General features: G+C 45.0%; 1 protein-coding gene across 1 annotated transcript; it reads left to right on the top strand.

Moving 5' to 3' along the window:
• The first annotated feature begins 1,940 nt into the window (after nucleotides 1-1,940).
• Nucleotides 1,941-15,295, top strand: CD3E (CD3e molecule). The gene is made up of 6 exons (XM_029573901.1): nucleotides 1,941-2,188; nucleotides 4,446-4,478; nucleotides 5,674-5,931; nucleotides 8,513-8,671; nucleotides 10,833-10,879; nucleotides 13,593-15,295. Exons 1-6 carry the CDS (start codon nucleotides 2,134-2,136, stop codon nucleotides 13,647-13,649), a joined length of 609 nt encoding a protein of 202 aa, XP_029429761.1. The 5' UTR covers nucleotides 1,941-2,133; the 3' UTR covers nucleotides 13,650-15,295.
• Nucleotides 15,296-17,650: the final 2,355 nt, after the last annotated feature.

Here is a 17,650-nt window from a genome sequence, read left to right as displayed (position 1 = left end):
AGATTGGGCATCTAAGTGGCAGATGAAATTTAATGTGGAGAAGTGCAAAGTGATGTATATAGGGAAAAATAATCCAAACTATAGAATCGCAATGCTGGGTTCCATATTAGGCGGAACCAACCAGGAAAAGGATCTTGGAGTCACTGTGGACAATACTTTGAAATCTTCAGCTCAGTGTGCAGTGGTAGTCAAAAGTTATTTACCCTTTCAACTCTGGTCCTTGAGAGCCTGGTTTTCAGATATCCACAATAAATATGCATGAAATAGATGCATATTCATACAACAGAGGCAGGGCATGCAAATCTAGCTCATGCATATTCATTGTGGATAGCCTGAAAACCTGGCTTGTTTGTGGCTCTCGAGGACCAGTGTCTGGCCTATGGCATTTAACACCCTTGTATCAGTCCTGGGAAGCACAATATTAAATATTACTCAGCTCTGTAGGCTATTTCCTGTTTCAGCTCTGCTCAGCTATCTTCAGGATTTCAGCCTTTTCCAGATTAGTTACTTTATCAAATCAATTAACACGGGGATGCCCTCTCTCCCTGTGCCTGGCATTCATGCTCATCCAGCTTTGAGAACTCTGACATCATCAACCAAGTGCATTATGGGAGCTTGGGTCCATGTCACCATCTCATTCTGTCAATCAAGGCATTAAAATATCTGAAAGACTTAAAACTAAGGAGGTAAACTAAGCAGACCTTAGAAAATCCGGCAGTAACAGGGGGCAGGGGGCGCGAAGTGGGGGGCGGGCCTGCGAAAGCCGGCAGCCATCGCACCACTGCGGTGCGCTGGCTGCCGGCTTTTGCACCGAATAACTACACCATAAAAGGTATAGTTATTCAGCGCAAAACTAGCGGCGATAAGGGTCCTTACCTTTCGCCGCCAGCGATGTGTCTGCAGCATCGGCCCCAATGCCACCCCGACTCCTCCTCTTCCGGGGCTGACTCTGCTCCGACTCCGCCCCATTTAGTGATCGCACATGAAAAATCCCTTTTCGCGTGCGATTGCTTTTGAAAATGACCCCCTAAGTTTGGCACTTGGCTGGACAAACACTGGGATTTAAAAATCCCACCAGCTGACTACCTTCAAAAAACTTATTCAGCTATGTCAGTAGAGTTTCATGGGTGTTCATGGTGAAAGACTATTATCCAGCTAAATTAGCCAGATAATTTCAAATTTAAACATTATCACTCTAAAGTAGCTGGATAACATTAAGACAGTCAAAGAGCAGTCCTAAATTAGCCGGATAAACCTACCATATGCCTCTACCAATGAATATCCTGGCTATCTTAGCTGCATATGTTTATCTGGCTAACTTTCTTGGCCTACCAGCAGATGTTATGTTCTTAGGTGGAGAACTTGAATCTGGAGCCAGCCTGACTGCATTTTGGAAGGGGGAAGAGAGAACTGAAGAACTGTTGCAGTTTGGGAATGGGGGAAAAAGACATGGCTGGGGAAACAAGATATAGGAGCCTAGAAATAGGGTTTAGAGCAGCAATGCTAAGAGAAAAAAAGAAAAGCACTTTTAGCTAATTTGGTTAACAATTCAAACTCCTAACTCATTCCATTAACATTCCACAGGAAATGTTATTGTTTCTAAGTTTTGAACTTTGGATGGGATTAACATGCGTCTATGACAAAAATATAAATCATTCCTGCACAGAAATCAGAACATATAGGAGGAACAAAAGAAATAGCACATCTTTGGACAATAGGGCAGGGGATCCAGGATTCTAGGAGAACTTGATTCTGTTACTTAATGTTTGCTTCTTGTCAGAAGGAATCAGATGGTTTCGTGGAACGGTTTTGACCTAATTCTTCTACCCATGTATTTTGGGAGTTAAGCGGCTCTTGTTTTCAGTTGCCTCTCTCTCTCTCTCTCTCCTTTTACATATGTACGTCTGTGAGGAAGTGGGTACAGATGTGTGTGGGTATGTGTAGGATGCGAGTTAGTACGTGCGCTGCGCTCACTGCTGCCACCTGCCGGCGATCCTAGGGATGTTATCACTGGGACGAGCTGCGCTGAACCGCGCTGGGCTGCGGTGCCTCCTGCACTGTAACTCTACAGCCGGCGGGGGGTTTCTTTAATTTGCCTCCAAAGAGCGAAAGAAAAGGCAAGGAGCAGGCACCATGAAGCCGCCGGGTCTTTATCCAGCTCTGCTTTTGGCACTGCTGCTCTGGCTGGGTGAGTGTGAGCCGGGCCCTCACTTCAGCTGGAGAAAAAAAGGGGAGACAGAAAGAGCAGAGAGGGGTAGGGAGAGCCGAAAAAGAGATAGAGGTGCAGGGGAAAGGTAGGAGGAGAGGAACTGAAGGCAGGGGGCCAGGCACTAAAGGGCTGAGAACAGGGGAGAGGAGAAAGCAGCCTGGCAAGAGGTGAGGAACTGAGGGCAGGGAGCGGGAGCACGAGGGACCCTGCCCAGTGTGTGCAGACAGGTGGAAGAAGCACCGGGCCCGATCCCTAAACCCGGCTCTGCAGCCCAAGAGTCAGTCTGCGGGGAGCCGCCAAGGTTTAAAGGGCTTAGCACATCTGGCCCACCTCTGGGGGTGCCCCCTTCACGATCCCTACATGGACTACAGGTCACATTTTGGGTCACCCATCTCTACTAGGGGGAAGTAAATTCAGGGGCAACAGAGTCACCCTCACGTCGTACATTATCTTAAAGGGGGAGGGGGGGTGACAAATCCGTGCTTTGTCAAATCCACCTGGCAGTAAATGCGCGGCTGGAGATACCTGCTCCCTGCCTGTCACTGCGCCTTCGGCGTGGCGTTGCGCGTTACCTGCTCGGTCTGCTCTGTCCTTCTGCTGAGGCTGGAAAACCTCTCAGGGTCCCGCCGGAGTCGAGAGGGAGGCAGGAGCGCGACGGGAGCGTTTGTAGGTTTGACTTTGCGTTGAATGCGAGTCCGAGACCTTTGAAATTGAGGCGCTCTCTTCATTCCTCTCGCTGGATTACCATTTTTCTAGTGCTTCCAGGAACTTTTCTTTCCTTTGCAAATTCTAATTCGCCCTCAGGAATTTCGTTTTTACATAAATAATTTTAGAAAAAGACGTGGCATTTTCTTTCTCAGTATTTATTTGAAACTATTTTTGCCCATTATATATTTAATAAAGTAATGTTTCTACCGCACATCTAAAATCGAAATGGCAGCGAACTATATAACAAACGATAGTAAATGATAAAACACCGTTGTACATTATGGGATAAGATGCAATATAGTAACTGTGATTGAATATGCCAATAATGCGATTCACCATAGGCTGAACCATAATATGCTGCGATGTGACTTAATGAGGCAATGTTTTATGTTTGTTTGTTTTGAATAGTACCGTAGAACAAATTGAACCCCACAAATAAATTGGGGCTGCAGTATCTTGTTTTATTTTATTTGGAGTATTATATATTTTATTTGTTTTACAATTTGTATACATTGATTGTATTTTATTGGATTTTACCGTGAACCGCTCTAGCCAGATCTGGTATCTGTTGAGCGGTATATAAGAAATGAGAAATAAATACATACAAATGGCAGAAAAATGGGATACCCTAAATCTATTTGACAAACTGAAATCAGATGGAAAGTCTAAAATCCCTTTTTGAAATCATGGACCAAGTTCAGACGTGGGCTCTTTGTTTATTTATTTATTTGTTTAAATTATATACCGTCTGTCTGACGAGCAATCAAGACGGGGTACATAGGGAGTGTAATATATATCCAGAGCTTCAGTCTGGTTAAACCATTTTTTTAAATTTAAACATATTAAAAATAAACTATAATAAATGTCAATAATAATAAATTTAACATGTTAAGATAAACTAAAATACGATACATTTCAAACATTCAAACGATAACAATTTAAAATCAAAGTAATATAAAATCTATAAAATCTTTGTTCGGTGTTCATTACGCTTTGGTTTATAACGCTGGATGTTACATTTCAGAAAAAATGGGGATAGGCACCTTAGCCTTCCCCTTCTCAAACCTGGGATAGAACAAGGCAGCATTTTACTTGCCTTACATCGTTCTAAGTCCGAATTTATTTACCAGTATTTATATTTGTACTTTGCCTTTTTGAAACAACTTTTCTTGTAATATGTTGTGTAAAAAAAAAAAAAAAAAAAAAAAGAGAGAGAGAGAGGAATAAATGAGGTATAAAAATGTTCTGCTTTTTAGAAAAGGATGCAAGCATGGATAAAACTTGGATTTGGTTATTCTGCTTGTAATATTTGTAATAATAATGCTGGAAATATTGCAGGTTTTCAGTTGGCTAACATTTCAATTGCTTATACTGTATAATTTTGAATGTGATAATTTTTTAATGTGACAATATTAGTAAAAATTAAACATAAAAAGGGGACAAATTAGCAAAAGGAAGGCTTTTTCCATCAGGAAAGGAGACCTAGTCATTGTTTTTCTGATTCTGGTTTGCCCTTGTTTGTTTCTAGGCTCTGCCCTGGCCCAGTCCAAAGATGAGAACGGTAAAGGAGTTTATTTGTTTGAGCGCTTTGCTTCTTTTCTTCTTCCGCTTCTGGCCCTGTCCCTACATCTTGCCACCAAGTCAAGCCCTTGGCTTCCCCATGGACCTGAGAGAGGCAGATGGAAGGAAAGGGGAGGGTGTCCCTGCGTCTGAGAGCCTCCTGGCAGCCTGCTCCCCCCCCCCCCCCCCCCCCCCAGGATGCCCTCCTAGGGTGGGGTCTCCAATTAGGTGTGACCTGCACATACCAGGGCAGGAATGAACCTCACTGGGTACGATTTCAGTTTCTGAAATGTGCTGCTAGTGCTCTTCTTAATGCCTGGAGGGTTGCGGGTTCCTTTCCTTTCATTTAAACAATAAAATGAAAGAAAAACCAACTCTATTTCATTTGTTTTCATTTTCAAACCACCAGCCCTGGCCCTGGCCCTAGCCTTGCTGAAAAAAAGCACCAAAGATTTAAAAATTCAAGCAGCTCTATCCCCCCCACACACACACACCTGACAGGAAAGAAAATGGAAACAGGAGGTGAGGGGATGTATTCTGGAGCAGAGCGGTTCTTCTTTGCTTTGCTCTGCTCAGTCCGTGCTAACCTCCCTTCCTGTTCTCTGCACATTGCCTTAGGAAGAGGCAGGAGCAGGGTTGCTCTCTGCTGCCTGAGACTGGGGGCATTGGCAGGCAGAGCCCTGTATTCTCCTGGATGGTGAAGCCTCCAAAATCGAACTTTAGGCAATTGCTAATCGAAGTACTGGCCCTGATCTTGCTATTTCCTCCTTCTCCTCCTCTAAGACAGAAAATATCCTCAGTCCTAGATGGTCTGAGTTGGGGTCAGAGCTCAACACTCCCCATCTCAGCCTTCTATCATTGTGCTTTAGTTACTGGGTCATCTGCCAACCCAGCTATTTTTCTACTGAGGCAATGTATAAATCTAAGAAATTAAATAACATAAAATAAATTAAATAGTCCTTCTATTTGCTGTAATTTCTTCCAATATTTTCATTGCTCATAGGATGCTAAACAAATCTCAGGTTACTGTTCAATATGTTCCTTTGCTCTCCAGTTTAAGCTCTGACTCTTTTTTTTTCTTTGCCTATATCTCTCCCCCAATCACTCACTTCATTTCAGTTTATTTTTTTCTGTTCTTTCTCAATCCTTTGCCATGTTCATCTGCTTTCTTTCTCATTCTCTTCTCTCCTCCCTAGATGAAAACTATAAAGAGATTGAGGTGAGCATCTCTGGAACCTCAGTGACTCTAGTTTGCCCTAAGGAAGACGATACTACTAACGCAGTAAAAGAGATCGAGTTAACAGGTCCAAAGCAGTCAATCATTGGCAAAGGCAAGGAATACCAATTTACTTTGCAAAACTATGAGGAGTCCATGAATGGCGAATATACATGCACAATCCATTTTGACAGCAAAATTACATCAAAAAGAAGAAAACTATATTTAAAAGCCAAAGGTAAGTGAGAATTGATTATTTGGGGAGGACTGGGAAAACTCGTGTTTAGGGTAGAGATTTGGTGCTAGAGGAAGGATTAATATGGGGAAGTGATGCTCACAGTCTGCTTCCCTCAGGCACTCCTTGCTCCAAGGCTCTTCCCACGTTTCAGTTGTAGTCTTAATCTCTCTCATTTTCCTTTTTCACCTATTCTCTTTCTCAATTTTCTCTTTGTCAATTTCTAGCATTCTCTGTTTCTCTGTTTTCTTTTATCACTGTTCCTCATTCTCCCTCAGTCTGTCTCTTTTTTCTTGTGTCCACTGGTGTCTCTGTTTTATTTTCTCTCTCTCTTATTTTCTCTGTTTACCTCTCTTTTTCTACCCCCGTCTTTTGCCTTGTATAGTGTAAAACTTATGGCTGGCGCAATCAGATGTACAATCCATGCATTTGCACTGAGCAGCAACTCTGTGGGGAGGTAGCAGTGACAATTGGAGTGGAAGCTGTAGATGGAGTAAGCCCTGGCAGCATCAGGTGTTGCTTTGCTCCGTGGCTTCCGGCCACCATGCCACCATGTTCTCAATTGACAAGCGGAGCCAGAGCAGCAGGGATGGGCTGCAGGTGCCTGCAGCATATCGGCATTGAAGAAGCAACTTGAATTGCAACTTGTGCTTCAGATTGCAGGCAGAGCCAGTCAAACATGCCAGAAGTGTGGTGCAGTAGTTTGCTGCACTGGCTGCTCCCTTCTACCAGGGGTCCCCCCGTGGTTCTGATGCTGCAGTGAAACTTGTGGTGTCCTGCCAGCTTCAGAAGGATGATACAGCTCTCCTAGACCCTGGTGAAAGCCGATTTTGTGCAGAGTTTTACATGCACTGGGGGAAGAGGGTCCAGAGTTGGGATTTATGTGCATACTCTTTTATTGTAAAAAGTATGCACAAGTGTGCCCTCAACAGAGCAGGCACCAACTTTGTGTGGGCGAGGCTGTCCAAATACCAGGGCACTTACCTGAGAATTTTCAAAGCAAATTTATGCACAGAAATGTAGAATAAAAATTGCATGCAAAGTTACATGCGAACTTTACCCCTACCTGCAGTTATGAGAGGGCAATTTTTATAGGCCTTTCTGCGGGTAAAACGGAAATGGCCTTTTGAAACATTTCCTGCCTGATATGTGGGAAAACTTGCAAGTGTATGTCCTATAGACAAGTAAGTTGACCCAGGCTGAGCAGAGGCAGGATTGGGGACAGATTTGCATATGCAAAAGTCTGCAGTTAAATATTTCTGAAAACTATCTGGCACAAAGTAGCCGGTGGAATTGTGTACGGGTAGTTTTGATGGGACAGCATTCAGAGTGATGTTAGCTTTGAAAATTGATGTAACTTCTGCCATGCATTTGATTTCAAATGTAAGTGGGCTGTTACAAAATTTCCCCATTGAATGATTCAAAAACAAGTAGCAATAGCTTAAAAGGGGCCCTGAAGGAAACCAACAACCAACAAAGGTCTCTGAGAGCTGGCATATTATGATCCTTCTGCTTTCCTCCAGACAGAAGAATTCATTGTAAGCTTCTGTCTGGGAGACCGACTAGGATAATTACAGTAGGGAAAGAGAGGTGAGAAATAAAAAATAGAGGAGGTACAAAAAAAAGGAGAAATGTGACACGTTGATGGATTGGAAGAGAGGTAGGTAGAAGTGACATGGATAGGGGGGTGCAGAGCAGGAGAAAGGGGGACAGCCCTAGAATGAAAACCAGGGAAGGAGTGAGGAGGAGCCAGAGAAGAGACAACAGTATGATATGGGGGAAAGGTTTTATGTTCAATTTAAGTATCTGATTATGTGATTTTGAAACATTTAAATTATATGTATTTTTTTAAATTCTAGCTGTAATATCTGACACTTCACATTGGCAGGGTCCTACTGTTTTATCTCTGTGTCATGTAATTTTGGTTTTGGGTACTGTGCATGCTATAACAGTAGCTTCTTTCCTCTGTGCACCCTCCACACACACACACACACACACACACACTCCACCCACCATCTCCCTGAAGTCCATAATCCAAACTTGGGTTGTCTGAGTGTGCATTTTAGAGTTTCCCAGCTGCTGGGACCACCCGCTGCTGCCCCCCCCCCCCCCATCATCATTCCCTCAGTTGCTCACTCCTGCACTCTTTCTGTGGCATCCCCTGGCTCATGATTGATGCCCTTTTTATTCCTCATGGCCAGTTTGGGTAGCTATGGATCAGGTGGTGGTCTGTGATGCCACCTGACCTTCTCTCCCTGAGTATGCTTTGAAAGTCAGGAGAGAAGGCAGGGCCACATCGCCACAGGGACTGTGAGCATGCAGCAGCTCAGAGTACATGGACCACCCAGTATACATTTGAGTAGCAGCGAATGTGTGCTAACGGTGGTGGAGGCCTGATAGGCGGCATCACTAGTAAGAGGAGAGGAGTGGTGTTGGTGGCATATTGGACATAGTCAACAGTGAATAGAAGGAAGGAGACATCATCAGGATTTGGGGATGGGGGTGAGGAGGGGGGCACCAGATTTTGAAGCTACCCACGGCAGTTTACCCCCTGCCTGAGTCCCACCATGTTCTCCTTTTGCAGTGTGTGAACTCTGTATAGAAATGGAAATCTGGACAGTGGTTGGGATCTTGGTGGCAGATCTTTTCATCACGCTTGGAGTGGTTTTATTGGTGTATTATTGGAGCAAAAGCAAGAAGGGACGAACTGAGGGAGCAGGAGGCCCTGGGAAGAAACCGAAAGGTAAGAGGGGGTACTGCATGAACTTCTTCTAACTGGCCATCAAGTCTACTATATTACTGTGTTACTATAAAAGTCCTAGCAGAAAACAAAGGCATCCTTGCATCCAGGGCTGGTGCAAGTGTATTGGGCGCCCTAGGCGACCCTTGCGCTGCCGCCCCCCCCCACCCCGGTCGCCCCCCCCCCAACCTGTTTCGGCGCCGGACTGTGTGCTTCTCAGGGCCACGAGCAGCGCTGCTCGTGGCCCTGAGAAGCACACAGTCTCTATTTCTGTTTGCTGCGAGCGGGATAGGCCCCGCTTGCGGCACCACGTGGCTGCTCTTCAGCGCCCCCTATGGCTCGGCACCCTAGGCGACCGCCGAAGTTCGCCTAATGAACGCTTGCATCTAGGTCAGTCTGGCAAGCTGCAAGGACAGAATTAACAATACAGTAAAAACTAGAAGTGGAAATATAGGCAGCCACACAGCAGGGGCTACCTGGCAGGCTGCAATAATGATGAGAAGTCCTAGGGAAAACACAGATGCCCACAGACCCAGGTCTGACTGGTGGGCTGCAATGGTAGAATTCTTTATCATCTGGATCCATCTGGCAGATTGCACGTGCAGTAATGACCAGGCGTTCAGGTGGAAACACAAGAAGCTCACATAGCCAGACCTGTCTGGCATACTACAGATTTATGGTGCCAACCAGGTTACTGGTGCAGTCTACTGTTTGAAAAGGCCTCAGAGGAGGAGGAAACCACCATGCCGGTATTGGTAGATGTTTAGGCTATTTAAAAGCTTTGTGGTTAATCATTTGAAGGGAGAAGTGCTGGGGATGAACTAAATATTTTACTAAATGTTTTACTATGTTACTCTCTGCCTTTACTCACATTGTTAATTGTAAACCGGGTTGATGTGATTCCTATCATGAAACTCGGTATAATAAAAATAATAATAAATAAATAAATAAATAAATAGGGCATCGTACCTACTAAGGTAGAACACAAAGGGAGATGACAAAAAACTGTCTTGGATGAGGAAGGATATCCCACAGTGGTGATGATCTTTGGCTGGAAGCTGGGAGATATCCTTGTGGTGTAGACAGGAGTAACTGGGCAGACTGCATAGGCCAGGTGGCTTTTTTTCTGCAATCATCTACTAAAAAAAACTAAAAACATGGCTTTTTCAACAGGCCTTTACCTAAACTGTCCCATCCGTACATTCCACTCACAAATTTTCTTCCAAGCCCCCCACCCTGGAGCTCCCCCCAAATCTCCCTAAGCCTGAACCAGCCCTAGCAGCCCACCCCAGCTTGCACTTAAGCCAAATTTCCCATTCCCCCTTTTCCCTGTACTCCTCTTAATACCCTCCTTAAATCTCTTTCCTCTTCCCATCAAGAGAACGTTATGATATTACAGAATCTTCCCCCTAATAATTGAATACTTATCCCCTTTACCATATTAATACAATGTCAAGTTAAATATATTCTTATGTTATTTTAAAGTTCTGCTCCTTTGCTGTCAAATATATCTCCTACGTTCAGTCAAATGCATTCAAATGTTACTCTTATGCGGTCCATGTAACGGTTGTGCCTTGTTCCTGGCCTTCCGCCTGTTCCTTGTAAACCGGTACGATGTGCATATGGCTATCGGTATATAAAAAATGTTAAACAAACAAACAAACAAACAAACAAACAAATAAATAAATAAATAAATAAATGTTACTAAGTTAGGACAAAATACTTGCTTTCCAGCCATCAGGACATTGAGGCCTGCTGGTTAGACACCAGAATACAGAGACCAGGACCAGTGAAAGCACCAGGTGGACTAGGCGACTGCCTAGGGCACCGTAAGTTCAGGAGCTGTGGCCTAGCACTGTCACCGGTAGCGATCAGCTGGGTGCATTGATGATGACTCAGTGCTGTGGGGCCAGCTGGTGGCTGAGCCATGCACAGGTGAGAGAGAGCGGGAGAGAGAGACATGCGGTGTGGGCAGTCTGTGAGTTCCGTCTATGGCACTTGAGACTCTTGCACCGGCCCTAACAGAGACCCCCCCCACACAGACTGCAGAGAGGGTCTGCGGGATTTTTGGAGGGCTTCAAATTACTATAAGCATGTATAGAGACAAGCTCATGTTAGGTTATACCATGATGGATTTCACTAATGAAGCTGCCTTCTCTTGTAGGTTACTTGAAGGCTCGCCCTCCACCTGTCCCAAATCCGGACTATGAGGTAAAGGCTTTTTTTGACTTTTTTGTGTATTCTGATGTTTTCATTCTCGGTATCCTATGTGGGGCTACAGCACAACACAAATATCCGAGGATCAGGAATAGCTTGACTGGGTAGGTCAGTGTAGTTTGCCAGTGTTAGAGGCTCCTTGCCATGGAGTGAGGCAGCAAAGTGTATTCCTATTGGGGGTGGGTGGTGGGGAATGGCATGAACATGAAATTAGGCAAGTCACTTTACCCTCTGTTGTCTCAGGTACAAAAGTAGATTGTAAGCCCTGTGGGGATAGGGAAATACCGATTGTACCTGAAATTCCGCTTTGATGTTCACTTTGAAGTGCCTAAAAGTAGAATATAAAAATCTAAATAAATAAATGAACATAGCTGGCAACTCTCTGGATTTGAATCAGAGACTCTGAAATTGTGAATGAATTGCTGGGTCTCCGGGCCAAGACTCAAAGACTCCAGGCGCCCTGGTGCAGAAGAAGGCTTGGAATAAAAAGTGGCTGGAGCAGCACGAGCCTGAAGGAGGTGGGGCATCAGACCCCACGGCAAGAGGAAGAAGAGCAAGAGTGTCAGCTTCCCCCTTATTGTGGGGAACAAGAAACTGGCCCCTCTGAACAGAGGCAAGAGGAGCAACAGCATCAGCCCTGCACTGCAGAAGGAGGAAGAAGAGCAGAATTGGTCTCATGAGCCTGGGGAAAGAGGAGGCTGCTGTGGCTAATGGAGATCGAGATGAGGAGGGAGAATGAGTGTGCATGTGCGTGAGAGAGTGCATGTGTTTGTGGAAAAGCAAGAGGAGTGAGCAAGTGTGCATGTGTATGAGAGAGTGCATGTGTTTGTGGAAGAGGGAGAAGCGTGAGCGAGTGTGCATGTGTGTGTGGAAGAGCAAAAGGAGTGAGCGAGTGTGCATGTGTGAGAGAGAGTGCATGTGTTTGTGGAAGAGGGAGAAGCATGAGCGAGTGTGCATGTGTGTGTGGAAGAGCAAAAGGAGTGAGCAAGTGTGCATGTGCGTGAGAGAGTGCATGTGTTTGTGGAAGAGGAAGAAGAGTGAGTGTGCATGTGTGTGAGAGAGTGCATGTGTTTGTGGAAGAGGGAGAAGCGTGAATGAGTGTGCATGTGTGTGTGGAAGTGCAAGAGGAGTGAGCAAGTGTGCATGTGCGTGAGAGAGTGCATGTGTTTGTGGAAGAGGGAGAAGAGTGAGTGTGCATGTGTGTGAGAGAGTGCATGTGTTTGTGGAAGAGGGAGAAGTGTGAGCAAGTGTGCATGTGTGTGAGAGAGTGCATGTATTTGTGGAAGAGGGAGAAGCGTGAGTGAGTGTGCATGTGCGTGGAAGAGCAAGAGGAGTGAGCGAGTGTGCATGTGTGTGAGAGTGTTCATGTGTGTGTGGAAGAGCAAGAGGAGTGAGCGAGTGTGCATATGTGTGTGAGAGAGTGAATGTGTTTGTGGAAGAGGGAGAAGCGTGAGTGAGTGTGCATGTGTTTGTGGAAGAAGTAGAAGAGTGAGCGAGTGTGCATGTGTGTGTGGAAGAGCAAGAGGAGTGAGCAAGTGTGCATGTGCGTGAGAGAGTGCATGTGTTTGCAGAAGAGGGAGAAGAGTGAGTGTGCGTGTGTGTGAGAGTGCATGTGTTTGTGGAAGAGGGAGAAACGTGAATGAGTGTGCATGTGTGTGTGGAAGAGCATGAGGAGTGAGCGAGTGTGCATGTGTGTGAGAGAGTGCATGTGTTTGTGGAAGAGGGAGAAGTGTGAGCAAGTGTGCATGTGTGTGAGAGAGTGCATGTATTTGTGGAAGAGGGAGAAGCGTGAGCAAGTGTGCATGTGTGTGTGTGGAGGAGCAAGAGGAGTGAGCAAGTGTGCATGTGCGTGAGAGAGTTCATGTGTTTGTGGAAGAGGGAGAGGAGTGAGCGAGTGTGTATGTGTGTATGGCAGTGTATGTATGTGGGTGAATGAAAAGTGAGAGTGAGGATGTGTATGGGAATGAGCATGTATGTCTGTGTGAGTGTGAGTGGACATGAGAGTGTGTTACTGTATGAGTGCTGACATGCTGCTATCTGCCCCTGCTCTGCTACCTGCAACAATTTCAGGGTGACTGGAAATCAAAAGTTCCCAGGTATGGGCATGAAGTAACAATTTTACCAACTTACAGTTCAAACTGCACCCTTGGGGGAAAGGTTAAGGGGAGGTTGCCAGCTGATCCCTCTGGATTTTCCTCTTCCCTGTTACACTATATCAGGTTTAGTGGTGGTGCAATCTCTTAGACAGCTGCCTAGGATGGTCATCTGTAAGAGGTGGCAAAATGGTCCTGGGGATCTCTACTGCTGTCAGCTTGTGCCACTCCCCTCTCTACATCCGCTACCTACTCAGGTTCTCCGGTGCTCCAGGCCTCCCTGGGTCCAGGCCGGGTGCTGTCGGTGGCCGCCGACGTGGCATTAAAGACCTGAGCAAGCAGGGGGTGTGTGCAGATGTGCAAAAGGGGATAGCCTTAGGCAATGAAGTTTGGGAGACAAAGTGGCAAAGTTGGCGACTGCCTGGGGTGGTGGCAGCACCGGCGGGCAGTGAGGGCGAAGAGGTGCCAAATTCCTCACACCTGCCCTGTCCATGACATTAACACGACCAGAACATTTTGTTTATTAAGAATTTATTTCCCAGACAGTAAGTTGCCAGAGATTTGTTATGAGATTTAGGCCTGCTCCTAACTTTTTTTTTCCTGTGCCTAAACAGCCAATCAGGAAAGGGCAGCGGGAGTTGTATGATGGACTGAACTCCAGGGCATACTGAGGACGCCAAACAGCCTGGGCTGGAAGTGACAACGGTCTCTCGATGATCTCTCTTAGGGGAGACCCAACCAGAAGCAGCAGCAGCAAATTGGGAGAATTCTCTTAAATGTGACGTGACATCAATACAGCCCCCCCACTCCACACCACAGTACATCCTTCTTGTGCAGACTCTTAAACAATGTTTGATATTTATTGAAATGCTTTGGCCTTCTCCAAACATCTCATCCCCGCTTGTGCCTAAAGTAGTCAGAGCTGTTAAGGTATGCAGCAAGTGCACACACCCTTTCACACGCCACGAACACGTGTGCACACGCTCTTACATTGGTCCAATTAAAAGTGTTGAAGCCTGCAAGGCATACCGGTTTCCCCAGGACAGGACAGACACAGAGACACAGACAGACACACACTCGCATGCCGCATATGTGGATTCAGTGTTGGTCTTGGAGAAGGGAAGTTATCAAGGCCTGCCAGTGGAGGTGGTGGAGATTGACACTGTAACAGATTCTGGGCATGTTTGGTAGGAAAAAGAGAGGGGAATCCCGGTACAGGGTTGTGTATGGCTGTTGTATGCTTATCTCCCCAAAGATCCAGACAGACTGGATGGGCCAATTTGGTCTTTATTTTACTGAGTTACCATACTAGCCGACACTCACACATTGCATATACAGACTGTGTGTCGTAAATGCATTATTCCTCCTATCAAACAAACAATTAAAATCCTTTTCCAACGCTCCTGAAGTCCTAGAGCTGAGAGAGATAGAGACTGAGATTGGGAACACCAAGGCCCACACCTGACTGATTTTCAGTGGGAATCCTGAACCCCCACAAACCTGTTTTGCTTTTGCAGGATTTTGGATTCTGCCTTTTTAATGTCTTCTGTCTCTTCTCTGAAACTAAAGAATTTTTTTTCCACAGAACAGAACTTTTATTTCTGTTTTTGCTTAATTGTATATTAAAGTTTCTTTTCATTTAATATATTTTAAGTCTTATTTTGGATTAAAGAACATTTTGAGTCTTCACAATGCTAATCCTTGTATTGTTTGTATCTGAAGAAGGGACTTGCAGGTGACCAAAGCTCATTTACAGCAACAGCTTTGGAAAATTTGAATGCTGATCCAGTGAAAAGTGTCACAGACTGCTAAAAGTCATCTGATCGTGGAGTTAGGACACAGAAATAATCATCAGTAAACAAGTTGGAGGTGATATCTTTTTGACTAGCTCTTGAAAACTAGTCACACATGTATTAAGTTTGTCCTATAAAAATGTCCCTTCTACAACTTGTCTGTTCATTTTTATTTTTACACATCCTGTAAAGAATGCAGTTTCAACCAAGCTTCTCCATGCAATTGAAATGTATCCCATTGCACCCACCACTAAAACATTCCAAGAAGGCAATTTGTGATGCTTTCCCTTGTGGTGTTATCACTCACTGCTCATTTAAAAGGTTATCAATATTGGATGATTATAAAGAATCTAATTATCCAGATATATAGTCTCTGCTGAATATATTGTGCATACTAGGGAAAAGTTTTACCTTTTGATGATCTGTGACAAAGAAGCTTAGAAACTTGTGTAAAGTGAATATTGCTTGCAAATCTATTGTACTTTGTTAGAATAACTTACGAATAAAATGTGTCTGTGTGCATATGTGTGTGTGTGCGCGCGTGTGTGTGTGTGTGCATACACATGCACGCATATTAGACTGATACTTGCTTAATGGTATAATAAACTAACAGAGAGAAAGCCTCTTTTAGGGCAGTAAATCCTAGTTCATTGAATTTAATTATATGGGTATGGGAGTAATACTAAATTAACTTTCAGATATTTGTCTGGTGTAGAATCAGAACGTAGGTAACCAATCACCAAGAACAAGAAGTGAATGAACCAGATCAGAAAAGTCATCTTTCCACTCTGCTGAGAGAAGACAGCAGAGGGGAGGTAGGAGGGAGTTTGTGGTTTTACCCCTCTGTCAACACTGGGGCTGTGGTTTTAAAGAGATAAGTGCAGCTGCCTATGCAAGAGGTGCATTCTGCAAAGCAAAGAGATGAGAAGCAAGAGGTAGCAACGGAAAAAAGGCCCTCAGCACAGCAGAAGAAACCCAGTCTAATGTTCCCACGCGTGAAATAGGCTGCTGGGAAGCTCTCTGCTCTCCGCACTCTTCCTCGACTCTCAACCCTCCCTTCTCATGCTTCGATTTCCTTTCCGTGAAAACACAAAATGTCAGAGGATGGGTGCCATGTAATTGGTTTTAGGTGTATAAACAATTGAAAAGAATAATAATAATTAGTCACTGTTGTAAATAGGGTAGTGGGCTTGATGGACCTGTGGTCTGACCCAGTATGGCAAGCCTTATGTTCTTATGTGGCGAGTTCTAGTTAGCACGTGCGTGCAATGGATTATTACTTTCCAAGAGACATCAGCCTGCAAGTCCCTGCATGCAGTGGCACTAAACCGCCCAGCTCCGCCCGTCCCTGAATATCACGAAGAATGCCAGGCAAAGGGAACACTGCAAACATTAAAGAACGGAGGAAAAAGCAGCTGCATGGAGAGACAAGCCCCGAGCAGAGCTAGCAAACAGAAAGGAAAAGGCAGTGCTAGACTGCCAGAGGGGCTAAAGCCCCAAAATGTTGGTCTCCAATCTCACAATAGTGCAGCAGAAGGAATTCATGATTCTTTGATGCTGGCAAGAGCCGATGGCCTGGAGCCATGGGATAATAATATATTATACCGTGGAAACAAATAAAATATAATCGAGCGTATCAAGTGTTCAGAACATCTTATAATTTGCAAAGTTCTTTAAAGGGCAGTCATGCATGCGGTCAGACACGTGGGGTGTTACCATGCTGCTGCCGTATAATAAATGATCACCTTCTTGTTTGTTTCTATTTATCACCTCTCAGTTATTTGTTATGTTTCTTACATGAAACCACCTCTCCATGCATCCGCCAAAAAACCCAACAAAACAAAACAATGTAACTCGGGAGTTAGGGGTTGATCAAAGTAAAATGAGTCCTGGAACCAGAGGTGATTTTTTGCTAGGGGGTGGACCTGGAACCTGCCTTCCTTTTCCCCATTGCAGCTGGAGAGGAAGTCAGAGGCTGCTGCTGGCCCTGACCTAACCATTATCCAGCTCCTCCTTCATCCCTGTTAATCCCCATTCTGCTACTTAAAGTTGATGCTTAGGGGGGGGGTCTCACCTCCCTTGATTAGGCCGTGCTCTTAAATAAATAAATACATCCTTTTCTTTCAGACTTTGTCTTGGTCAAACTCTGTGAATGAGCCAGCATTTCATCCACTTTATTTTTTTTATTTATTTATTTAATTTTATATACCGGCAACCGTTTGCACATCGTGCCGGTTCACAAGTAACTTACAACAGAAAGTATATAGGCATAGCCTTTACAGAGAACGGTGTATAACGTAAAAAGCAGTAACAGAACAAATAACTAAGTAACTGGGGAGGGATGAGGGGGGGGGGGGGTCGATACAAAGGGGGGGCAGGGGGAGGGTGCAAACAGATACATGGGGATAAAATGTGAATAGGGATTCGAGGAAGAAATATGTACAATGGTTATATACAGAAGTTGTACACTGGATATATATACAGATGTTGTATATATATCCACTTACCAGGAGAAGCCAGGAAAAGAGATTGCTACCAAAACATATGGTGGATGCATAATCAGGGTCTTCACAGAATCACCTTTGCTGCCGGAGAGAGGCTCTCAGGTCATGCTGGTGTTAGACGCAGGAAGAGAGGGCTACCTCGGTATGTTTTAGGGTCAGCAAGAGTCTGTGCTAGTGTCACACGGGGAGATGAGCGTCCTCAGCCTGTGCTAGTGCCAGGGCGAGGAGATCCCTCTATGGCTAGCGTCACACAGAGAGGTCCTCTCAGTCTGTGCTAGTGTTAGACTGTCTAGAAGGAGAGAGGATCCCTCAGTCTGCATGAGTGTCAGACACAGGGAGGAAGGCCCTGCCAGTCTGTGCAAACATCACATAGGG

The sequence above is a fragment of the Rhinatrema bivittatum genome, chromosome 12 (assembly GCF_901001135.1).
Source record: "Rhinatrema bivittatum chromosome 12, aRhiBiv1.1, whole genome shotgun sequence".
Lineage (NCBI taxonomy): Eukaryota > Metazoa > Chordata > Amphibia > Gymnophiona > Rhinatrematidae > Rhinatrema > Rhinatrema bivittatum.
Note: the sequence above shows the minus strand (reverse complement) of the source record. Positions and strands in the feature narration are given on the sequence as shown.

What these genes read in the sequence shown, in the direction of transcription:
- CD3E (XM_029573901.1), top strand. Translation starts at nt 2,134, where the DNA reads ATGAAGCCGCCGGGTCTTTATCCAGCTCTGCTTTTGGCACTGCTGCTC. An exon ending in GGCACTGCTGCTCTGGCTGG is followed by an intron (nt 2,189 to 4,445) that starts GTGAGTGTGAGC and finishes GTTTGTTTCTAG; the next exon opens with GCTCTGCCCTGGCCCAGTCC. An exon ending in TCCCAAATCCGGACTATGAG is followed by an intron (nt 10,880 to 13,592) that starts GTAAAGGCTTTT and finishes GTGCCTAAACAG; the next exon opens with CCAATCAGGAAAGGGCAGCG.